General features: G+C 36.9%; 1 protein-coding gene across 1 annotated transcript in view; it reads left to right on the forward strand.

Annotated features, from left to right (window-relative positions):
• The window catches only part of NUBPL (NUBP iron-sulfur cluster assembly factor, mitochondrial), an 89,914-nt gene that overhangs the window by 7,048 nt on the left and 57,409 nt on the right, over positions 1-25,457 (forward strand). The window contains exons 4-6 of the mRNA XM_068398387.1: positions 11,136-11,226; positions 24,534-24,573; positions 24,664-24,754. Coding sequence (XP_068254488.1) covers positions 11,136-11,226; positions 24,534-24,573; positions 24,664-24,754 — 222 coding nt within the window. The remainder of the gene's footprint in view (positions 1-11,135; positions 11,227-24,533; positions 24,574-24,663; positions 24,755-25,457) is intronic.

A 25,457-nucleotide genomic window follows, 5' to 3' on the forward strand; every position in this document is an offset into this window, starting at 1 on the left:
TTCTAATTAACTTTAAAACATGGCATTTGCTGTAATACTTTTACAAAACGAACGTGATCCTGCAATGTGATCTGTGTTGTGGCATGGTCATTGAGTAGCTCCATGGAAACCACGTCAACTAATTGCATATAACTTTCTGTACCAGCTTAAGTGTTTTTAGGATTGTGCCTGATACTTTTCAGACATACAGTTTTGTGCATTGTTTATATTTAAATAAAGTGTCTCTTAGTAATTCTGACATACCCGAGTTGTGGAATTACACCCTTTCATTAGGAGTTAAACATCTGGCTTTAAACATAATAATGTGATACACCACTTCAGTAGCCCATTAAAACACTTGTAAAGAACACAAATAAGAGAGACCATAGTCTAGAATGATTGAAGAGGTTGTTGCCAGAGTTATTTGGAAAATCAGGGACTGAGAATAATTTTAAATGAAATTGAGCTAAGAAAGTTAAGTAAACGTAGAATACGCTAGTCACTTTCAATGTTACTATTATGTGGTGGTGTAACATTTGGAAGCCAGCATCTGGTGGATGTTAATCAGTGAAGAGCAGCTGAAATTGATGAAATAGCTGTGACTTGCATGAACTGATGGTCACAATTTAACAGGCTGCTGCTATGGTGAAATTGTGCATTGATGTAGTTACAGGTTAGAAAATATGCAATTAAGTTAGATTGAATAAACCCAACTCTGTCTTGTTTGTTCATCCATTAATATTTTTTTTTAAGATAATGATGGCATAGATTGTGTTTCTGTTTAACCTTTGGGCTTGAATTTGCTGGTGTGTTCATTTGTGTACTCCCATTGATTTCAGTTTACTAGTCTTGTGAGTCAAGGTTATGAAATTAATATCTCTGGGACATTGATCCAGGCTGGGATTGTCCAGTGCTCTGAATTGTAAGGATCATTGCAATGTTCAGTTTTGTTATGGTGAAATAAATAAGGAGGTGTCCTGGTTTGGGCTAAAACAGAACCAGTTTTCCTTTCAGTGATTTTTACTTTCAGCTAATCTTCTTCTAACTGCACTTTCTGAAACTAACTGCATGTTTTGCAGACAGTGTCTGCTTCTAGGACTGATAACGCTCGAAGTTTGTAGTTATCACTGAGGCACCGGTATGAGGGAGTATCACTGAGGGATGTTATGCAGAAAGGCTCTTGCTGTACTTAGTCTTAGAGAAACCAAGGTCACTGCTAAATTCCTCACTGCTTACGAGTGAAGAGCCGAAGGGGGGTCGCAGCTGCAGGGGGGAGCGGACAGGGCAGGCGACCCAAAATTGCCTAGCGAGCTATTCCATCCCATACACGTCATTCTCAGTGTAAAGCGGGGGGATCACGAGGGTCTCGCCCCTTTCTGCTATGGCCGGCATCCCAAGAGGACTCTGTTTTCCTGCTGCCCCCGATCCCGATCCGTGCATCCCTAAATCCAGTTCCCGTCCGTCGCTGGGCCCAGCCTGGGCCTTCCCGGAGCCTGCCCTGCAGTGCCGGTGGGGACGTGACCGACATCGGGGGAGCTCGATCTTGGTTTTGTATATATTTGTATATAATTAATTATTTATGTTATTATTATATTCTTTTTCATTATTATAGTTTATTAAAACTGTTTTAACTTTCCAACCCGTAAATCTCTCTCCCTTTTCCCTTTCCCTTCCCCTTCTGGGGGTGGGGAGGAGGGTTAATAGAGAGTGTCTGCCATCAGTTTAATAGCCAGCCCAGCTTTAAACTTTGACAGGAGGTTTTTTTACAGAGTCCATTGATGCCTTCTGATGAAGTTTATAGTGAATTTTTTTGACCTCAGATATGCAGCAATGGACCTCTAATTTTCCTTTTAATAACTACCAATTGTGCATCACCTTCCCATGGTTTCCCTTCTCTTCATTGCAATCATGAGTTCATCTCTTTCTGAGAAAGCAGTAATGATTCTGTTAGTAGATCAGAGCTTCAGCAGCCTCCTGCAACTTCGTGACAGTCCTTGTGTCTCTTAAAAGCAAAATACAGATTTATAGAAACTGATGCTTGAACTTGATGTACTGTTTAAAGGAGGAAGGAAAAGACTCATGGAGAAAGATAGGTCACCATGACAATAAAGGTCTGTGCTTCCTTCATTAGATACCGTCTGTTTGTATTACAAGTTCAATGTTTAGAACTAGACTTTCAAAGCAAGTAGTATACTGGTGCTAAATGACTTGAAAAATAATGTTGTCTTCTGATCTTTCAAGGTCACAGACTATTGAGAACAACTTTTCTGGTGAGGGAGACCTATGAAAGATGCTTTCAGAGGAGGTTGGATTAGAGTAGATTCTTACTGCTTTCAGCAACAGCTGTGACATCTTGTTGTTTGATACTGTCATAAGCTGGAAGAAGATTAACAGTTAAAGCATACAGGAATTTTTTTGTCCTCTTGATAAAAGAAATCTTTCTTCCATCTTCTGAAAGTCTACTTTTTATTGTTAAAAAACAAAACCTCACTGTTTCTGTAGATAGAGGATTTTTTTTTTAGTAGGGAAGCTTTTTCAGTTATTGTAGTGATGGTCTGAAGTATTAAGGCATCAACAGAGCCTTGGACATTGTCATTGGCGCACAGTGTTGTTGGCAGAGCTGGGATTAGAATTCAGGAGTTCAAGCCTTGCATGCTGGTGCTCAAGTCTGTTTGGCATATTTTTACCTCATGGTTACAGGGTAAATAATTCAAGACAGGATTTCATTTAGATGCCTAGATACCACATCCAAGACAAAGTAGTTTTTTTGGGAGTTTTGTTTTGTTTTTTTTTGATGTAAAGCCAGGGAACCAAGCAGGGCAGCCTCTTATCCCTTTCTGGAATATTAGGCTCTTGGTACCCTGGGTTACCTGTTGTAGATGGATTAGTTAAGACTTGTATAAGCTCTTGTGCCTGTACCAAGACCTATAAATCTATGCAGTGTTCTTTTTGTGTTAAGAAATAACTTACAGTTTTACCCTTGTGTCCCATTTTTAATTGCTTGCTTAGTTTGACAGCTGATTCTTTTTGTTCTTTTGATGTGCCAGCAGTCAGTCGCGCTCCCCTAGGAGCACTTGGGAAGAATTTTTGGGTTTCGTGCCAGGACGATTCATATTGAGACTTGAACGGCTATTTATGAAAGCTGCCTGGCCAGAAACGATTTATTATAGTAGAAACAAGTTGAATTAATAGATGGCAGCAATAATAGGATAGAGATTGCTTGTTTATGAACAGAGTATTTTAGTGAGCAAACACCAGCTGTGCATGACTAAGGATGGCACAAATCCAGTTGGGAGGCTGCACGCTTGTGCTGTCACTATGAGGCAAGCTCCCCACTCAGATTTCCTTTGACTCTCCTTTTCCTTCCAGGAAGACTTACATTTTTCACTATAGGATGAAATGGTTTTTGTGTTGTGAAGGATGGAGGAGCAAGAAGGAAAACCATATGGAACAAATTGGCACGTAAGCATAAGTAAGTGGCTTCTGCCTGCAGTAGTGGGGGCACGTGATTAACGGCATCAGTTTTAACTATTCTAGCCTAACTCTGTGTCAGGGCATTCTTGGGTCAAGCAGAGCAGGACCAAAATTTGAACTACATCAAGGGTGATGGTTGCTGGTAACCCACTGGTTACTGAGCAACGTAGTATTTTAGATACACCACCACTGATGTTGCTGTACAGAGGGAGGCGGCCAGTGGGCAAGGGGAGCATGGAGGGTGATCAGGGCACTTCTCCTCTGTGGTATTGCATTTAACCTCCTGCAGGAGAAGGCAAAACACGTTGTTGTGTAATGTAAATAAAGCTGTGGAAAGCTGATGATTAGCTAAATGAAAAAGACTTCTTCAAACAATATCACAGTCAAAATGTCACAATGCAGTTTTTTGTTTTTTTTCCTGCCTTTTATATATATATATGTAAGAGGTTTCTTACAAATATATAGCAAGTTATAGCGTAGGAATTATGTAGTTATGAGCGGAGTCTTCATGTGAATTCACTATTGTGATAATAAAATTAGTTTTAATTATTTCAAAATGTGTATTTAATCAGACAACTAACAAATTTTAAAACTATTAAAAATCTACCCAGCCTATTTTCTTTACATTCCAGCTTTTTCCAAATATTTGGCTCCTGTAGTTAAACTATTTGTCTACAGGATAGTAGTTGACTGCTGCGTTAATAGATGACTTCACAATGTATATACATTTCTTTCTGGTAAGGAAAAAATTCCATGTGGGGGGAACAAACAAATCTAGAAGAATTTAGACAATAATGGGCTCCTTCACTGAACAATTACAGCATGAAGGCAAGTTTTGACCTGTTTTGTCCTCCTCCTATGCAGCTTTCCTAATTATTAGGGTTTGATTTCTAGGCGTCTTTACCTTTGTTGCTTAGAGAATCAGAAGACTTTTAAGTGCTATAGATAAGGTGTTCATGCTTGTTTCTAAATGCTAAAAGTGTCAATAAAGCTGGAGGTGCCAGTTAGAATTGATTTGGGTTATGTTGCAATGACAGCTCAGCTTCTAGATCAGCTGAGAAAATGAGAGAATAAAGCTTTAAAAATCTTACTGTTTTTCAAGTAAAAAATAAGTAAAAGTAAAAACATTTTTAAACATAGGCCACTTAAAAAGTTTTCTTTTAATCAAATGACCATATGCTTAATTTGGGGAAAATAAAAATTTTTACTTTTTTTTTTTTTTAAGTATTGCATGTAGAGTTAATTACCTGCATCTGGGTATTCAAGTCACTGAAAGCCTGGTGCAGATGTCAGAGAGACTGATGTGAAAGGTGGAGCACGTTTATAATAATTTGGCATGCTGTGAAAGCGTTGAGGCATCTTGTGAAGATGTAGTAATGCTTGGGATTCTGTTTTGCATTTTGATAATTTATTTTTAAAATGGTGCTTTATTGAAGTTTTTTTCAATAGGATACATAATGTACAAGAAGGCCAAACAAGGTTGAATTACTGGTATCTGATTATTTAGAAGTCTGACTAGGAGCTACTGCAGACTGTTGTGGAAATAAGTGCCAGAGAAGTTCTGTAGCTGACAGAAAATTAGAAGATCTTCATATGAAGCAAAACGGCTTTTAAACCAGTAGAAGAATTAATGTTTAAAACAAGTCTGCATTTCTAGGATAGAGAGTGACAAAACTGCAGTGGTCCTCTTTTGGCTTTAATCCAATTTACAGCTAGGCACTTAATTAGTGTGCAGTTGAAAGAGAGCATTATGTGGATTAAAAGATGCTATTCAGTGTGTCAATATGTCAAACGAGGAATCCAGAGCCTATCCTGATTCTAAGTTCCCTTTTGTCCTATGTGTTGCTGCTTGCGGTTTGGGATTAGCTCTAAGTCTATAATAACATTAAAAGGGTAAGTTGAGAGTCCTGGTGGTGGATTAAGAGCACCAGCTTTAGAAATAACAGGCACCTTCACTTAGGAAAGCTGGAATTTCTGTCTTTGGAATGGGTTGCAGCTGCTGAATATTGGGAGCTTTTCTAATGTGGGGAGTCCTTCAGTGTATAGAACAACAACGACAGCTCATTAACCTGTGCCTCCATCCCTCCCAGGATGAACACCAGGGAATTCTGGTGGTCTGCAGAGTTTACTTCGAAGTAAAATATCATCTGCTAATGTCCAGTGGGGATACATTTGTGCTACCAAGTATGGAAAAAAGTCTCAGAAAATATGAGCAAAAATGAAATTAATGCTGTCAGAGAGTCTCTGGATGTTTAGCAGTAACATAGGCTATGTTGATTAACGGCTATTTATAGCAGCTTTTTGTGAGCTGATTTTTTTTTTCTTTTTTTTTTCTTCTTTGTTGGCATGAAGTCTTTTATCAAGCTTGTTCCTCAATAAAGCATTTAGCAACTTGGAAGAAATCAATGAATATCACCAGATTCTCCACTGAACACAGAAGTATGTGTGGAGAGGTTCTCTGTGGTATATGAATGGAACTGGTTGCATTTGGTTGAAAAATCTGTTACTGGAAAATGTAATAAATTTCATGGTTAATAACTGAAAGACAAAAAAGGGAACCTACATAGAGAAATTGTATCGGAGAGACTAAACAACTCTTAAGTGTCTGCTAAAATAGTTAACAGGAGGAAAGATACAGATAATTTTGTTATTAGCATGGACCTATGTCATCTGTACAACGACCATGTATAGTAAAACTCACCTGTCCCAGAGAACAAACATAATAGCAATTGAATAATTTTAAATCTGCATAAGGAAAAGCAAAGGAGGCAAAATTTACTGGATTTTTACAAGACCTCTCTCTGCCAGTATATAGAGTGACCATGTCTAATATGGCCTTCAAGAACTTTATTTTATTTTTTTTCCCTAAAAGGATTTATTACAACTAAGTTCAGAGCTTGAAATCACTAATTCAGAATACAGCTATCTTGCAAATCTCTGTAAATTACAAGGTAGTGGCCAAGTCCAAAGCCTAAACTGAACTTTTAATTACCTTGAGAATCTTGCCAGAGAAGTTAAAGGATCTTTTTAGTGAGGTTATCTGTGCCTGTTAATTTGTACACTGCACAAAATGAAGCTGTAGGATTCTTATCTTCCAGAGGTATGTGCAAGAATATCTTCTTTATCTACTGATGTAGCATTTGGTTTTATTGTAAATACAGAATCTATACCTGGGGACTGTGAAAACTTGTTTTCATTTTAGTGTAGGTGAGAGAAATTTCTAAATTGGAAGGAAAACATTAGTGTATTTGTACTGGGGTAAAAGATGCGGTGATTATATAGATGTACCTTATGCTGAATATTTGTCAGAAATCTTTGGAGAGGTCTAATTGGGCGAATTAATATCTTGTTGAGAAGATTAATGGTAGTGAAGTGAAAAGGATGATGTAGTCAGTGGTGTAAAAGCAGAAGATGAAGAGGAGTTACAGTTCTTTAGCACAGTCTTTTATCCTGTAATATTTGTTTTTGTGTTCCTGAGCTCACCAGTGATCAGACGAAACCATGACAGCTGGCACCAGTACTGCAAAAAGACCAAATCCTAGCAGTAGTTAGCCTAAGCTAGAGAGCATTTAGCTAGAGGGGAGGGAACCTTAAAAGCGTCGATAAGAAGGTAAATGTGAACATCTGTGAATGTTTAAGTATACTTTTTGCTGAATAGACCAAGAGAGTACTTTTGTGCTTTCATGTGCCGACAATATATTTATTTCTAATTTTGTTACTCTGTATGAGGAGGTTGGTAATTCTGCTTGTATTAGTTTAGTATATTTTTTCGGAGTAGCTTGCCATACGTCCAGTGATGTGGAAGTACGTGGTTAAATCATATGGGAATGGTTACATTGTCAGTTATATCTTGAGAGTTTACACTGTTCAGAACTTGCAGGAAGGCAACAAAAAAATACAGGTTTCTAGAAAGTGTTTTCCAAGTGTAGTAAGCTTGAAGATTGATTCAAACTTTCTTCCCCAGCTGGGCAAGCGGAAGGAAAAGGACAAATGTTAACTTGAGAAGAGCTGTTTTGAACTTGGTTATTGCTATGCCAGCTGGAGAGAGGGAATGCTCTTTGTTTAATAGCACAGGATAGAAATATTTTTATGAGGAGAAAATGCAGCCATAAGAAGATTGTGGAGTTGTATTACCTGAATCCTTTCCCTGCAGAGTGCGGAGAGTGGCTGTAGCAGTAGTGTGTGCCATGCTCTGAAAAACACATAGAAGCAGGGGCACTTTGACATGCTTGGATGTGCTTTCAGTGCTGCACTTCTGTCTGCATAACCCTAGTATTACTTAAGAAAAAAAACGGTTGAGCATCGGTATGAGATGTATGTGCATATGAAAATAACATCAGAGGACATTAGAGGAATCGTAGAGCTTTTTTTTTTTTCCTCTTTTTTTTTAAATTGCCTTCTTAGTCCTGCTTGTGATCTTCTGTTCCTTATGCCAGGTGTTCTTTTTTGCCTTGTCTGATGTTATGCATGTTTTTAGGATTTGTTTTAATACAGCAGTACTTTGAAAGATGTGCTGATTTATATGAGGTGTGGGTTATATGGGTGAAAATGCAATTTATTAAAATCTAATTTTTTTTAATTAACTCATGCATCTGGATTAAATTTCACTCAGCATGAGAAGTATCTGATGTTGGTACTTCTGATTAACAGTTTCATGTGGTAGCATCCAGGTGTGTGCAAATTATTTTGTCTCTTGGGGATTTAAAACATTGTAAATGCTGGAAGAGATTATCTGGACTGTGCTGTGCTTGACTTAAAAGATCCCTTGGTAGCTGCCATAATGCTTTTCCAAGATAATTAAACCTTAAGTAAAGGGTTATTATTAGTATTCTAGGGATGCTTACATACTGCAAATGCAGGGATAGTTGAGAGAAACAAAACTCCAAACTCCAAACATTGGCTCATTGCGCCAATGCTTTCTGTATAAGCTGCTACTTTTAGGCAGTATGAACCCTTTTTACGTAACATGTTGAATTGCTTGGTGAAGAAAAAAACCTACGTTAGGCTATCTTTAGTGACGTTCTGCCAGTGATTTAAAGATTTTCCAACAGACCTTTCTTCTATAATGCTGCAGAAAGCACCATTCTTACAGGAACACTCTTGCTTTCATTAACATGAGTTGTAGAAACTGGAGAATCTTAATTATTTTTCTGTTTGAAGAAACGTTTTATTGAACCGTATCCACAAACAAAAGCAGAGCATCTCAGAAACAGGCATCTTTCTTACTTTTGAGGAAGTGTGTAAATTTTTTTGAGAAACTGTCGGGTTTATTGTATTAGCTTGAAACAAAGATCAGCTTTGTAATTTGGAGTAGTAGCTGAATTTGCAGTGCTCCTAGGTAATTGAGGGATATTTTTCTCCAGTGTGCATGTATTTATTCTTCATTTCAGGAAATTTGGTACACTTGTGGATAAATTCCTGCTGACTCCTAGGAATGAGAGGCCTGTGGTGCTGAAGATCTGACTATGCCCAGGAGGTCATGAAGTCCATCTAATTAATTTACATCACCCTAAATCTTCTGTCCCTTTAGGCTGAAAACAAAACTGTAGTGAGTTGTAAGATCATTGTAGTTAGTCAGTGGATAGTCACGATCCTTTTTGGGGGGAAAATCCTCAAAAAGTTGAGGGAAAGGATGTCAGTTAGATTTAAAACACCGTGTAGGTTTTTCTGCAAATATTTACTTTCATTTGAGAAGGAATTATGTGGCACAGCCTTTAGATGATGTTTTGATGGGTTCAATTAGCTGCTGACACAGATAAAGGGACTGAGTCATGAATCTTTCTAATATGTTAAAATACGCGTTTTGTACAAGAACAAAGAAGCTCTAATACTGTTGTTGATGTCTTTGAAATCTAACATAAAAATGGGTCTTTTCAATCTTTTTGAAATTGCAGCTTTCATACCGTAGGCAAGAAGTAAAATAATTTGTCAGAGTAACTCCTGAACTGTTTTGTAATAGCTTTCACAATATGTTATAAAGATTAAAAAAATCTAAATGAAATAATCCATGTAATAACATCTGCTTTGCTCTATTTAATAAAAATTATATTGAATAACTGAACCCAAATTTGGTTGATTTTTGAAGTAAAAATTTATTTTTCAAAGTACATAGTAGATCATGTATGGTAATGCATTTTTTTACTTCTCAGTTGTAAAATTTAAGATGCAGTTGGCTTACATTAGGTAAATTCGACACTTTAAATTGTTCAGCTGTTAAGGGTGTCTTCAAGTTTCAATATCAACAGCTTAAAAAAAGAGAAGAATAAAAAAGAAAGCAACCCCCACAGGAAAAAACAAACCTCCAAACTGAAATTATTACATATGTTGTAGTAAAAAGGATCAGTCTTGCTTCTCAGGTGTCTAGGCTTCTATGAGTTGGTTTCTTTATCTTAATTGAAATTCAGATTTATTTAATAGTAGTGGCCTGAAAACCTCATTTTTTAATCCAGGTGCATTTCTGTTTTAAAAAACCAAACAAATTGATTGTGATGCCACAGAATATACTTTATATTTAGAAATCCTATTCAAGGGTAGAAATGCTGTATACTTGCATTAAAAGCCTCGTTATACTCTTCTTCTAACCAGAAACTTGATAGTTCTCACTGAGCCTTTATCTTTCTCTCCATCTTTCCCATCAAAACTGTGATAACAAAATGGCTAAATATATGAAACCAAATTATAAAAGCTTCATGCAAAAAATAAAGCACACATTTTGAAACACGTAACAGCGCAAGTCTGATTTGGCATTGTTGGAAAATCTCTGATTGCTGCCTTAACCTTTCAAACAAGCCCTTAAACATACTTGCTTGCAATTTTGCAAAATGTTGAATGCAGTTAGCTTTTTATGTTAGAAAAACTGAATGTTCAGCACTTTAAAGGACTTGCTCTTTACTACTTAATTTGCAGAACTTGGTAATTGGTAGTGTGTCTTGCCATCTGTAGGAAAAATATTTTAATTTCCACAAAATATGTATGTATATCTATAAAAAAGCACATAGAAATGAATCTTGTAAGTCTAGACTACATAGTTGAAATAATTTTTATTTAAAGTTTATTGCCTAATGTACCATATGTAGTTGAATAAACCCATATTTTTAGCATTCTTTTGTGTAAATGCATTTGATTAAAACGTTATGCCTGCTTATTTGGCTTCAGAGGCTTGCATTTCAGTATTTTCAAGATGTCTGCAGAAGTTTGTTCTGGCCACTTAAAAGATGAAAATATGGTTTTTTATGTTTTTCACATTCCTTGTAGTCACTAGTGTAATTCAAATTGCACTAATGCAAATGTATTTGCAAACGTTGCTTGGTTTTTTTTTACAATAAAATTTGGTACCTTTTAAAATATTATTTCTGTGTAAATGTACATGGAATAGAGAGAACATTGCTTATAATGTTTGTCAATATATAGTCTGTGGTCTACATTTTAAGTAAGAAAACGTGCAAGTGAGGATTCTGTGTATTGAGAATCTAGATTTTGTTGACATCTGGCTCAGCTTGTAGAGAGGTTGTATTTCATGCTTCAATTACAATTCAGAGCGAAAGAAAACAGTGATAACTTAGGTCTAAAATTAAGATCATATTTTTCTTTCTATATGCAGTTTTGAAATTTTTGTCAACTAGTAATTAATACAGACAGACATATGTTTTGGCAAATACTTTTTTTTTTTGTTCCTTACACAGACAAAAGAAGTTGGTTTACTTGATGCAGACATATATGGACCTTCAATTCCAAAGATGATGAACTTAAAAGGAAACCCAGAATTAACACCAAGTAAGTGGAAGTGATTTTTCTTGTTGTCTTCTTCATACAGGGATGAGTATGGACCACTCATTGGTGCTTCCTTGGTGTGGCATAGAAGGAATGTAAACAGAAGATGAAGACTTAGCGTATTTTTTTTTTAATTATTTTTTTTTATTTTTAGTAATGAGGTTGATTTCAAAGCTAGCTTGTACAACTAGGAGCATATTCAGGGTCATCTTTTGTTTTTTATGCTGGTCCACAGGCTTTGGGAGTTTCATAGATTATTACTAGAGACACTGGAAAGGGAGGCTAAGAAGGAAGGTTATTGTCAGTAGGTTTAAACTTGCTATACAGGATCCCGCTATAGAAGACCTCCAAATTAAAAACCAAAAAACTCTAGGGGAAAAAAAGACTGATCTAGGAAATAAGACAAGGATTATTACAGTAGCTTGTATGAAATGTCATTGAAATGATTGTGTTTGATCTCTGTTTCTTCAGCCGAACACGCCAGGCCGCTTGATTCATTTTTATTTGAAGTTGTGTGTTTAGGAATGCAGTGGTGGTAACTTCATTACCAGAAGGTAAAGACAGTAGACAAAACTCCTAATTTCCCTTCTGCTAGGAAGGATTCTGCTCTGAGGGAAAGTAAATTCAGGTGGGACAATCTGGAGAGAAATAAGGAGGACCTAAAGTAGAAAGGTTGCATCAAGTCTGTTTACCTTTCAGAAACTTAACTTCTACCTGGGCCAACCAAGGGTGTAACTGAAGAATGACTTTGTCCTGATAGCCTGTTCATGTGATGCTTGAGTGTGAGGGAGTGTGCTTTTTTGGGGATGGTAGGGACACTGAGGCTATAGGATTTGTTTAATGCTTTGTTTTGCCTGTCCTGCGATAAAGTGCATGTAGTTACAAAAATTAAAAACATAACCACAGACAAAACAGTCCCATGTGGCCTACACATTAAAAAGAACTAGGATCCTACTGAAGAAAGTACAAACTGGCAATACTTGTTGACAGGGAGGGATCAAGGGCGTGTACCAGTTCAAGTAGAACATAAAAGGGCTTCAGTGAAGTATTCAACTGTAAATACCCATTAATGTCTGTGGGCAGTAATTGCTAGGTATAAGGAAAGTTAAATATTCCTTCTACTTCCCTTCATGCCATGATCTTTGTTTATTTATTCTGCTGTTGTTGTAGAATGTCCATTTGTAACTGATCTTAATTTGTGTGTATATATGGGTGTTGTAGTGGTGGTGGTTCTACACATTCTCACTTGGTATAAAGCATGCAGAATGAAACAGTGCCAATATCTTTAAAGGGTGGTTATTCAGCTTGCAACATTAGCTTCTGAAAAATGAATATGAGCAAACTTAGGATTTGTTATATAATTAAAATTCTGTCTCCTTATGCTTATACCCTGTACTCTCGATAAAGAAAAATAATGTATTTCCATATACAGATGCACTGCATGTGCTTATACAGGCAACTGTCAAATTGAGTATTTTCTACATTGAAGTACCTGGCTTACAAATATGGACTTTATTTAGATTAATTTCTGAGAGAGAAGGAAAGTACTTGCTTTTATTTGTTGGGTTTCCTTTTTATTTTTTTGAAGTCAAAGGGTAATTCTGTTGTGCAATTAAAAAAATAACGGAACCCTCTCATGTATCATCAGTAGAGTTTGGCTTCCTGATACAAATTGAAGTATTCTTGCATCCTCTTGTACTTTGGACCCTGTTGAGGGTATATGTCATACAGGCTGTGTTTTCCTGTAACATATTTTTTTGCTATTAATTTTGCATTTGAAATGCATTATGCAATACGAACACAAAAGAGACTATATTCTGGTGTTCTTCATCTTTCTCCTCTTTTCCTTTTTATGTGACGTTGACTTTTTCCTTTCCAAAGGAGATCAGGTAAAAATTTGATTCTCCATTTTCTTTTTTTTCTCAGTGCCTGAAAAATTGATTAGATAACTTTGAGCTTCTTATACATTTTGCTATGTATTTTATCAGTCCATACCAAATTTCAGTCCATGTCATGAGCCACAAATAAGAAGCAAGTTGCCCAGTCTATTTCATACGGTCATACAAATTAACTTGCTAGGAATACAAGAACTTAAGAGTATATTCATTCAGATATTAGGGCAGCTCAGTTTTGGTTGTATATAAATTTCAGTGGCTGTAGATATTTTGGTTATACAGCTGAGAATTCACTCTAAGCTTTTGTCTTAAGTTTTGAGTATTGTTAAAAATACAGAATTTAATTGAATAGAAAGAAACTGGAGGATTTCCCTGAATTGAAATTGCTACTGTTGACTTGTAAGCACTAACATTTTGGTCTCTATAATGTATTCTTTCTGCTTCTATGTGTAATGTACAAGCAAATATTATCAGGATTTAAGAACATACCTTTTTTTTTTTTAACTGAAAATGAATTTGCGTATTTCAAAATGACATTGGCACCTTACACAAGTCTACTGAGAAATAGTAATTCAGTATGAATGATAACAGGATAGTATTTGTGTTTCAGGAATTCTGTTCACTTCTCTGTACACTTAACTCTTGAGATGATGAAGCTGTAGAGTAACAACAATGAAAGTGCTGGCAAAGTAGCTGACATAAAGATGATTTGGTTGTGAAAATAGGAATTTGGAGGGCATAGGAAGCTTTTAATTGTGAACTTCAAGGATTTCTTTAATGAGTGACAGATAGGATAAACTTGCAAGGAAGTGATGCATTGTAGGTGTGTATATTTGGTATATATATACATATATAGATATAAAAATATGAATGACCCTTGTATTTTGGTATAATGAGGTTCAGTGTTATTTTCCAATTTCTTACTATGTTTTCAAGAATAAAACATAAACGCTGAACATACAATTTTTTTGCATAGTAATTGAGCAAACCCAGGCAGTTCTGTGTTAAAGATGGCATTAACAATGTATACATAACAATCAGTAAGTCAATTTAAAATATGTTTTTTTTAATAGCATACCAATAAAAAGTTGTGTTTAAAGTCTATTGCTCTTTTCAACATGAGGCCTGGATTTGAAAATGATGAGTAACTTCATCCTTCGTTACTGAATCTGTAGAGTAATCCTGGGAGGTTCTGAGTACTCTTGCACTCTTTGATTTCTATTTCTTTTCTCACACGTAGCAGTTGTAAAGGGATTAGGGATGCCTGGTATCATACAGAATAAATGCGTGCAGCAATTATTACTTCTGAATAGAAATTATTATAGTTATGCTATAATTTAAGTTTTCAAAATGAATTAGGAGCTCTTAGGGGAGAGTTTATATAAATGGAAGATACTCCATTAATTTAATTTTGCAAACTATAGTACATTGCAAAGTCTGCTAACGTTTAATAGGGTGTCATTCAAAATACTTCAACTAAATAGTCAGGGAAATACTGGTTAATAAGTTCGCAACTGAATTTAATTAGCTAATGGAGGATTATCTAACTGTGGAGTAAATATTAACATCAGCTACAATATATACAGAGGCCAACGCTTATAACACAAGTAATAAAAGCATTACTTTTATTCTTTCCCCAAATAATTTACTTAAAAACTGTTTTCTGGCTTGGTGAACTTCAGAATTTCATTTTTTCCTCTTTTTTTTTTTTTTTTTTTTTTAAAGTCTACCATTTAAACTAGTGGGCAGAGAGTAAAAGCTGTTATATTGCCAAAAAGATAACTGGTGTTTTGCCAGATAAATGTAACATTTCTTCACTTAATTTAAATTATTATGAAGGTTTTGGTGGGCTTTTTTTTCTTTGACAGTTCAGTGCGCTTTTAATATTTCAAAGCTTTGTTGCCATTTTATCATATCCTCAGTGTCTTTTTTATTTCTTAATAAAATACTATATATAAAAGATGAGTAGTGGACATCTGTTTTCAAAATTTGGAATAAAAAGTCATTTCTGAGAGAAAGCTAGCAGTTGTTTCTGGCCCCATTGAGTCTAATAATATTGCAGGAGCTATAGAAATCAAATTACTGATAAAATTCTGAAGTCAGAAATGGACACTTGAATTTTTTTACTGGGACACATTTACATGTCTGCTACTTTTCAGTCTGATAGCTGAATCTATCAGGAAAGGAGGTGGAGGATAGCCAGCTCTGCAAGGAATTATTTATAGGCATGCAGTTGTTAGCTGCTGTTTAAAAAGTAAAGCTCTGGACAGCTAATTCATTAAAATTTTATTCTTCATTATAGATAAATTCATGTTTACAATTACAAAAAAAGTAAGGTAAAAATGTATACGATGAGAAATGTAGTAATTAAAGCTTTTCACGAGAGCAGTCTTTTTTGGATAAATGGCAAACCAAATTTTACTAAATGCTGTTGCAATGTAAATTACTGAAACACTGTAATTAGAAAAAACACATTTCAAGTACTTGAGAGCAGAAGTGTATTCTTCATGTTAATCCTTTAGTGCAGTAATTATGAATGTTTGATTTGAATTATGGCTAGCAAATATTCATTGAATTATAAAGTTTACTCTTAGAGATACAAATGGTTTGTCTGGTTCAACTTTTATACAAATTGGAATTAAATTGCAAAATGGTTTTATTATAGTGACATGATAGATACACGTTTCATTGTACATAAACAAAAGAAATTATTTGTTTTTTTGTTTGTACACTGAACACATTTACTTTTTTGCTTATTTCAGAGGAATAAATGTTTCCATCCCTCTTCTCTGCTAGAATTAAAATTAAAGAACTGTAACTAATTCTGAATTTTCTCAATATTTTTACCTTGCAATTTCACTTTCATGTTTTTTTTCTCTGTGGATTTCTTCCTATATTTTCCCTCTTTCCTTCCCCTTCTCTGCAGTACAATGACGTGGATGTTCAGAATAAAGAAATGAAGCTGAACGCATCAAAAATAGAAAAAAAAGTATTTTAATCCTTTCCCTATAGTGACCGAAGGCTAAAAGTGACAGTAAGAGTTTCAAAGCTAGCATCTCTTTCCTTTGCTTTAGTTGATGGTCATAATCTTGTAAAGTACATAGAACTTCACTTTACAAGTGGTAAAGTTAGAATAAAATCACAGAAGGATGTATGAGGGGATTCATGTGAAATGCAAAAGGGAATATTTAATATACGCAGAAAGACATTTTTTTTGAAGTGGAGAATCAATAAGTTTACTGTAGTTTTCATTTACGTCATCAGTGTCCAGGAGCTGCTTTCTTTTTTTTTAAAATTACACGTAATCCTTTGAACAGTTTTTTCTTCTATGTCTTTTCACCTACATTTCTTTTCTGGGGTCTTGATTACTATTAATGTAACTATTTAACATTACTATTTACGTAACGTAACTATTTATGTTACTATTTAACATAAAAAGACTGAATGGACTCAAATGTATTGAGTTCCATAGCTTTGCTTTGAAAGCAATGAAAGTCCCTGGTTAAGTGGAATGTTTTCTGAAGTTAGATCTTGAACTGAAGGTACTGTGTAGGCAATGTCTACCCCTCGGGTTCCTTCTCCTCCCTGTTCTGATTTACTCATGTCTGTCACACTGTTACGGGGCTGACTGGGGCAGTCCCCCTCTCACAGAAGCAAGTCAGTGCTTCAGATAACACGAGCCTTCCCAGAGGTTTTGTGTGTTAGGACAGAAGCCTTGAACTGAGCGTTGTGTTAGTCTATTTCGTTCCTCATGGGCACAATGAACTGTAAGAATGCACCCAAATTAGTCTAATAAAGCTTTTGATCCACTATAAATAAACTTCTTTGGCTCCATGGGGATCTGAGTGCTTTTCAAAATGTGGGTTATTTTAGTGATTGTGAGGAAGAGGTTTGTGATGGAAGGTAATGGCAAGACACTGAAAACTAGTCCTGTGTTTTCATTCCAAACCTAACAAGTCAGCAATGCTTTAAAATGTCACAAAGATTGGACTAAATCACTGTGCTGTTTACTTGTGCCAGACTTGCTTTTGAAGTATAGTCTTCCAGCAAGCAATTAGTTCTTTTGCTTTTAGGTAGAGCTGATGATGTCATATCTGCCAAACAGTTCCGTTAATGAAAAAGCTTTTACAGAGCTTTGTTCCCTCTGCAGTCTATCAGGAGGAAAAAAAGTGGAAAACCTACACAGGTAATGGGATTGGTAGACTGACTAAATATGAGAAACAAATCTTTTGGAAAAAGCCACATTTCTTTATGTATTTTTTTCTTAAAGTTGAACTGTGAGCATTGAATAATACTCTTTGAGTCTCATTGCTAGTTTGCTTTGGTTTAGGTATCTGTGATACTTTCGTGGTTAGGTAACACTGTTAGTGCGGGATGTAATGGGAAATGAAGCCTTCTTTGTGTGGAGCTCTTCAAGCTTAAAATACAAATTGCAGTACTTCTGGGGCAGTCCTGCAAATAAACTTACAATGCAGCATGAAATCAAGCTTGAAGTCTCAATTAGTCTGTCACTTGCCATTGAATATTCTGCGCTTCTGGCATAGGCAGTTAAAACAATGATTACAGTTGAAACAACCATTTAAAATTTGTGACTCTGACTAACCTTCTATGGTGACAGCATCCTTTCCTCTCTGACATAGGTTGGTGTCTCTGTGTTTTTTGAGGGATGTCCTGGGGCCCCTGTCCGCTATTTGTCCCCCTCTCCCTCCACTGCATTTCTTTTCCCTTTACTGCACTGTGGGTGGAATTCACTTGCCTTTGCTTAGGAAACTAGTACTGCTTTAAACATGCTGGAGTGTGGCATATAGCTGCCTCTTCAGAAGGTATGGCTTTCCCCTATGCCCTCTGTCAAATCTACTAGCCCTGTACAAATCTGAGCTCTCCAAGACATCCAGAGGGGCAGGAGACATCTATATTTACAGAAGTAAAGCCCAACCTTTTTGTTACTCTCCCTGTCCTTTGCCTCCTTCCTTCTTTTCCCCTCCTGTTGTTGGAAATCTTTATGTTCAACCCTGTACAGTCTGAAGCCTTTGTGTCCATGACTGGAAACTGGATCCTCCCGTTACAGAATGTTTATCTTGGGAGGTGACTTTCAAAATAAATAACAAATAAGTTTCTTATACTTCTATGTGGCGACATCCATATAAGAATTACTGTTTACTGTGATGAAGAGAAAGTGCTGTGTAAGTTGGAGTCCTAACTTAGATTGTAATAGAGTATTCTGTAGTCACTGCAGCATGAAATTGTACACAATTAAAAAACAGATGATGCAAAAATTTTTGAGATTTTACGAGTGACCATGCTGAAAATCTGTTTCAGCTTCTCCGTATGTATGGCACATTAATTGAGTTTGTCTCAGATAATCTTGTTTAATGTACTGGAATTCACAGACTATTCTGCAGTGTCTCTCTCTGACTAGCATGGTGGATGTGTGTTTTGTCGTGCCATACGTCTTCTGTGTTTCAGGCAGTGAGGCATCACTGAGATGTGAGGAGGTGGAAAATAGCAATTTGTCATGAAAACCTCATCTAATGATGAGCTGTGCAAACAGCAGCAGAACCTTTAGCTTTTGTATAAACTATGAAGAAGGATCAACTTGCTCAAATTTTCATAAACGTATGCAGAGGGGTTACAGGATGGGTTTCATTTAAATAACAAACTATGAAAGATGAAGGAATACTTAAACTTATGAGCTATTCAGAAATACCGTTTTAAAGCTGCTGCTGTTTTAATGCTTAAATGTGAAATGCTAAAATGTTATTTGGAGACTTAGGTATCATAGACAATATGTAGTGTAACTTTCTGCAGCTTTTTCTGTTGTACGCAGTTTGTGCCTCAGTTTGCTTTTTTAAATTTTTAATTCTTTTAGATATATTTGGGAGTTTCAAAGGAAAACACGTAACTCCAGCAATGCACCTAAACTGTTTAGATCTCCTAGATGTTTATCAGTTGTGCATTACATGCTTTCCAACATTGGAGGTGCTGTAAGTGGAGCCATGGCTATGTTAGAGCATCAGACCTTGGGGGGAACACAGCACAGGTCTCCACGTCCGCAGGATTCTTGAATAACATAGAGCAAGTTTCACAGTCCAGGTCCTCGATTCCCCTCACCTGTAACATGAGATAATAATTCCCCACCTACTGTTGTTAGGTAAAAATGTTCATTTTGGGTGTATGGGTGTTAGGGAAATGGAGCTTGTGTAACAATTAAGAATCGGGAAATAGATGCATTCAGAGCATAGGCCAGAGCTTGCAGTGGTGTCTGTGCTGGCAAACACTTCTGCGTTGGTAGTGTCTTTAGAAACATTTGGAAATCTGTATGCAAAGGTCAGTAGGTTGTTTCTAACTGGAAAATTGTACATTCTAATTTTTCATAGATTTAGCTATTGATGTACCATCTTAGAACAACTTAAAAGCACCACCTTCTTGCTCAATGACCAAAGTCCAGTTAGGACAGACAGGTGGCTTCCATTATTAAGATTTTTTGAAGACAAACGTTAAGTAAAATATTTAGTTATTCGAGGAAGTCTCTGATTTTCCATTATAGTGGCAAGTTCCAAAAACAGCTGAGTACAATAGGAAATTTTTAACAGGGAGGAAAATCAGAGCTTCTGGTGTTTTCATCTCATGTTTCGATATGTTTTTTTGCCTTTGAAATGGTAAAAAAAAAACCAACTCACCCCTTATTTCAGACACTTGAAAACTCTGAGCAGCGCCTTTGCACTAGTGCTCGCTCAGTGAGCTCAAAATAGATTTGCTAGGGTGTTGCAGGATCCATTACGCTCATATTTAATAGTTACAAGCTACCTTTGCTTTTCTTAAACAGCATGATGCCTCCTAAGGAGGTGTAGTATAACATCACAGTCTTCTGGAATAATGATCTTTACTTACCTGATGAGATAAGACTGAATGTAAGCCTTTGCTTGCTCTAATGTATCAGTCAGCAGACCTCTTCTGAAAACGAAGCCAAGAATTGAAATGTCTCCTGTGGTTTAACCCCAGAGGGCATCTGAGCATCATGCAGCCACTTGTTCACTCCCCCCAGGGTGGGACAGGGGAGAGAATTGGAAGGGTAAAAGTGCAAAAACTCGTGGGTTGAGATACAGACAGTTTAATAGGTAAATCAAAAGCTGCGCATGCAAGCAAAGCAAAATAAGGAATTCACTCCCTACTTCCCATCAGCAGGCAGGTGTTCAGCCATCTCCAGGAAAGCAGAGCTCCATCACATGTAATGGTTCCTTGGGAAGACAAACACCATAACTCCAAACATCCCCTCCTTCCTTCTTCTTCCCCCAGCTTTTATTGCCAAACCTGACATCATATGGTATGGAATATCCCTTTGGTCAGTTGGGGTCAGCTGTCCTGGCTGTGTTCCCTCCCAACTCCTTGTACACCCCGAGCCCAATCACTGGCGGGGCAGCGTGAGAAGCAGAAAAAGCCTTGATGCTGTGCAAGCACTTCTCAGCAATAACTAAAATATCTCTGTATTATCATCACTGTTTTCATCACAAATCCAGAATGTAGCACCATGGAAGCTACTATGAAGAAATGTAACTCTGTCCCAGCCAAAACCTAATGTATATAGCTCTGTATGTACTTTCTGTGCTGCGCTACCCTATGGCCACCATGGAATGGCTATGTCAGGCTTTGAGAAAAGAAGAATGGAGTAACTCAGTTACCTTGTCAGCATAGTCTGCAAGGTTTGGTTTTTCTGGTGAAAAAAAGTTAAAAAAAAAAAAGTTACAAAATGCAGAAGACCCTTCCTAATGACTTCAGCGTCAGTCTTCCTCATGTGAGTAACAATCCAGCCTTCATACCAGTTCTAGAACTCTTCTAATCAGGAATCTGCTGCAATGCTGTCACGAATTTGCATGTATCTGCCTTTTCCAGTGCCATACTTGTATCCTACCAGAAAAGGCATTTTATTGACATTTCATTGATGCTCTGTTGATGTTCAAAGAAAACACAGCACCCTTTTATTTAGGGCCATCGAGCTTACTGAAAAGTTGTAAACAAGAATATTTTATTGATCTCTTAGCGTAGGGAGCATAGTATTGCTGCGTGTTGCGATTTTAAGAAACCTGTTTTGTTGTGTGTTGGATTTTTGGAGCTGTACGGTAGGCATCTGATAACAGAGAAGGGAGTGTGAACTCTACTGTGAAAGCAATGGGAATTAGAGATGTTACTGAGATCTCATTAAGCTAAATCTTCTTTACATGTTACGTTTTAGTAAATCTTCATGAGACCCAGGGCGAAGGAGGAGGAAGGAATGCCTGTTGCTTTTGATGAGACAAGGGTGATTACCAGAGCTCACTGAAGCACTTTAGATTTGAGGTAGTCTTAAGAATGCTTTTTAGCAGTAGGCAAACAGTGGGGTGCTCTGCAATATTTTGTATGACTTTGAGAATATGCAGAACATTGTAGCCAGAATATACAGCAGGTTGTGAATTGTTCTTGTGTGTTGTATAAATTTCATTAAATCTTGCTGCTTGGAGCAGTTTATAGTCCTTGTTGTTAACCAAAGAAAATAAGATCCAGTTTTCATAAAAGGTAACTCTACTGTTGAGAAATAAACAGTGCATGCGTTTTAACAGCAGAGAGCCTCTTTGGCTACTCTGTAGGTCAGTGTTTGTGTACTCACAGCAACTCTCCTATTTTATCCACCGAGGTGAAGGAGAGGGAGATGTCTGAAGGTGTGTCTGTTCTGTGAGATTAGTATGTCTACCTGGGCTGTCTACAGAAAAAAACATCTGTGCAGGTAGTGGATGTTGAGATGTTAGTCTCTGCATATTTGACTGACACTGTAGAGCAATTGAACTGAGAAGTGGCATAGTATTTTGGTGAGCTTTCTCAGAATAAATGCATCTTTTCCATTTTTCTTACCCTTCAGTTCCTGGTCCTCATGTGCTGAGTGGTCAAGAATTGGTCTCTGCTTGCTGTTTTCTTTTGTTTTTTCTTAAAATCATTCCTATTTCATGGTAAAAATGAAGCAGACCTTGAATCTGCAATGGTATATGCTGTTGCAGATACTTTTTTCCTGTTTCTTTTTTTTTTTTTTTAAAAGACCTCTCATAGGTAAATATGTAGTCCTTTTTCTCAAGACTAACAGTATTATAGCTTGTGGCGGTACATATGTTGTTTACCAAGGACACCAAAGCAGTGCCTAGAGACGGTTCTAGGCTGAAGTTCAATGTCATCAGCCTCTTCATAACAAAACTATCTTACTGCAGGGGGGAGAATCGCAGAATCACAGAATCAACTAGGTTGGAAGAGACCTCTGGGATCATCAAGTCCAACCTTTGACCTAACGCCACTGTGTCAACTAGACCATGGCACTAAGTGCCACATCCAGTCTTTTCTTAAACACCTCCAGGGATGGTGACTCCACCACTTCCTTGAGCAGCCTGTTTCAATGCCTAATAATCACTTCAGAGAAGAAATTTTTCCTGATATCCAATCTAAACCTCCCCTGGCACAACTTGAGGCCATTTCCTTTTCTCCTATCGCTTGTTGCTTGGGAGAAGAGACCAACACCCACCTCGCTACAGCCTCCTTTTAGGTAGTTGTAGAGAGCGATAAGGTCTCCCCTCAGCCTCCTTTTCTCCAGACTAAACAGCCCCAGTTCCCTCAGCCACTCCTCGTAAGACTTGTGCTCTAGACCCTTCACCAGCTTTGTTGCTCTTCTTTGGACTTGCTCCAGCACCTCAATGTCTTTCTTGTAGTGAGGGGCCCAAAACTGAACACAGTATTCGATGTGCAGCCTCACCAGTGCCGAGTACAGGGGGACGATCACTTCCCTAGTCCTGCTGGCCACACTGTTTCTGATAGAAGCCAGGATGCTGTTGGCCTTCTTGGCCACCTGGGCACACTGCTGGCTCATGTTCAGCCAGCTGTCCAGAAGTAAGACTGTGATTCCTAGAAATGTGGTTAGACAGTATAATGCCACCAAAATAAGCCCTGACTAAACACAGGGAAGAGCTGCGCAAGTAGAGTTGACTTGTATTGCACTGATGCAGTGCATCAGTCCAAGCCTATCTCTTTTCCAATAGCAGTTCCATACACATTCTTGAGTGCAATAGTCATGCAAGTGGTTTGTTTAGCTTCCTATTTTGTTCTTTTTGATTTAAAAAACAAAACACTGTGGATAGGAAAAACTGCACCCAATTTATTTTCAGCCATATTTCTACAAATTTACTTAGCTTGAATGCCCTCTTACTTGATTGCTTGAAAGCTTTCATCTGTAGAGTTTAGCTGTTTAACTTGCGTGCTCTTGGATGTTATTTTGTCTGAATTTGGAGTTCAGCTTTGAATGCACTGCATTATATTGACATTGTTTTTATTTCACTATCTATATATATTTTACTTTGGGTGCATCAAAGGTTTCTGTCAAAATATGTAGTATTATATATTTTTTATTGCTTAAAGTATTCTTTCTGTTTTCTTCTGGTTCCTGCCTGTGTATGCTCTTAAAATAAACCAGCTACACCAATAAAATTCCTTATTGTCTTTTCTCTGTGCGTGCACCATTTTGAGATGAGGTGTGGATTTAGATGGCAGAGACTATAAAGAGGATTTCTTGGCTTTTGCAGGGTTTTGTTTTGAATACACTCATTTTTTGTTTACTTTCTGCTTGCTTGCCCCTTTGCCAGCAGGACAATTACAATATTTCCCCTCATTTTTTTTTTTCTTGACTCTGGAAAGCATAGGAATATGGAGCAGGACAAGGATGTTACCTCTGCAATGTTCAAATATGTATCTTTTGTTCCTACAGAAATTTTAGAAGTCCTGCAGACTTCTGCCAGTCTGAAGAAATCCAGGACTTCTTACCCAGAGTTGTTGACAGCATGTAGTTTAGGGGTGGCTTTATTTGGTACCTCTCGTCTGGGGTTCCAAAGCAGACTTAATACAAGGAGAAGAATAACACACAAAACACTGGTCTGTTAATGGGAATGATCCTCTGATTCATGAGATTAGTGAATAGCGTAGTTGTAGGACTTTGATTTTGATATAAATGACTCGGCATTTAGGGAAGTATTGCAGAAGTAGAAGGCTGCCTAATAGAGGATTTACGCCTCGCAGCAAGGGGATTTCATACCAATAGATGAAGTCTTGGTTTTGGCAGCACAAAGTGACATTATACTATGAGGAAATGCATTATTATTCTGGCAGAAGATGAATACCAGTAAAATGTAACAACCTAAGAAAAAGTGGGGCCAGGTTCTTGGTAGAATAGATAAAGGTATACATGTATTGAAGGGATGAGGGGGAAAAACACAAATGCTTTTAACAGAGGGAAAACTGTTCTTGAAAGGAAAAAAAAAAAAGTGTAAGCGCATTTCTTTAAAAAACCCTAAAAATAAACTCCCAAACCAACTTCCCCCCTCAAAAAAAACCCCTTGTTTGCTTCTGTTGTAGAAAATCTAATGAGGCCCCTTAAGAACTATGGAATCGCATGGTGAGCATATGTTTTAATTTAAATCAAGCTTCTTTACAGATGTACTTGGTATTGTGCTGGAAAGCTTAAGTTTTTGCTTTGTTGTTTCAGCATGTCTATGGGTTTCTTGATAGAAGAGTCTGCCCCGGTTGTGTGGAGAGGGCTCATGGTAATGTCAGCTGTTGAGAAATTGTTGAGACAGGTAAGGACTTAGGTACATATTTGTGCTTCAAACTAATCAGTTATTTTAAAATGCATTTAACTGATAATGAGTGTTCATGACATTATTTCATGTATTAGTGGTGAGCATTTTTGTATTTTGGTTTCTTAAAATTTTAAGAATTTGTTCTTAATTTCAGGTAAGAGGGAAAGTTGACATTTTTTGCATTTATGTCTCGCCTTCAAATAGAGCTGCTGTTCCATGCATTTGATGAGTGAATCCCCCAATTTGCTTTCCTTCTCATTCCTTTTTATGTTTCTTTATAGAATTGTTAAAAATAAAAATTAAAAAAAAGGCATTTTGTAGTTGGCTAAGGATTTGAATTTAAAGATATCTATGCATATCTACAGCTGTATTCCCTTATGTGCTTGTTAATTCACGAGCAGTAAGAATTCTTGGATGGCGTTTGACATATGACAGGTACGTGAAAATCATTAGATACCATCTCTGTGTAATGCAGATAGATTTTTACTTAATAAATTTCCTGGCATATGGAGGCAGGGTGGCTTTTTTATTTCTTGGCAGATTTTTTTTTTCCTCTTATTTTGAACAGATCTCTGAAGTGCTAATGAGATAAACAGCTGAAAAAATACCTTAAGGTTGCATGTTTAGACTTTGAAGTGACCCAGATTGTTCACGGCTGACATCCATTCCAGGGATTTAATGTATACAGCTTGGAGATCAC

This window comes from Nyctibius grandis, chromosome 4, assembly GCF_013368605.1.
Source record: "Nyctibius grandis isolate bNycGra1 chromosome 4, bNycGra1.pri, whole genome shotgun sequence".
Classification (NCBI taxonomy): Eukaryota; Metazoa; Chordata; class Aves; order Nyctibiiformes; family Nyctibiidae; genus Nyctibius; species Nyctibius grandis.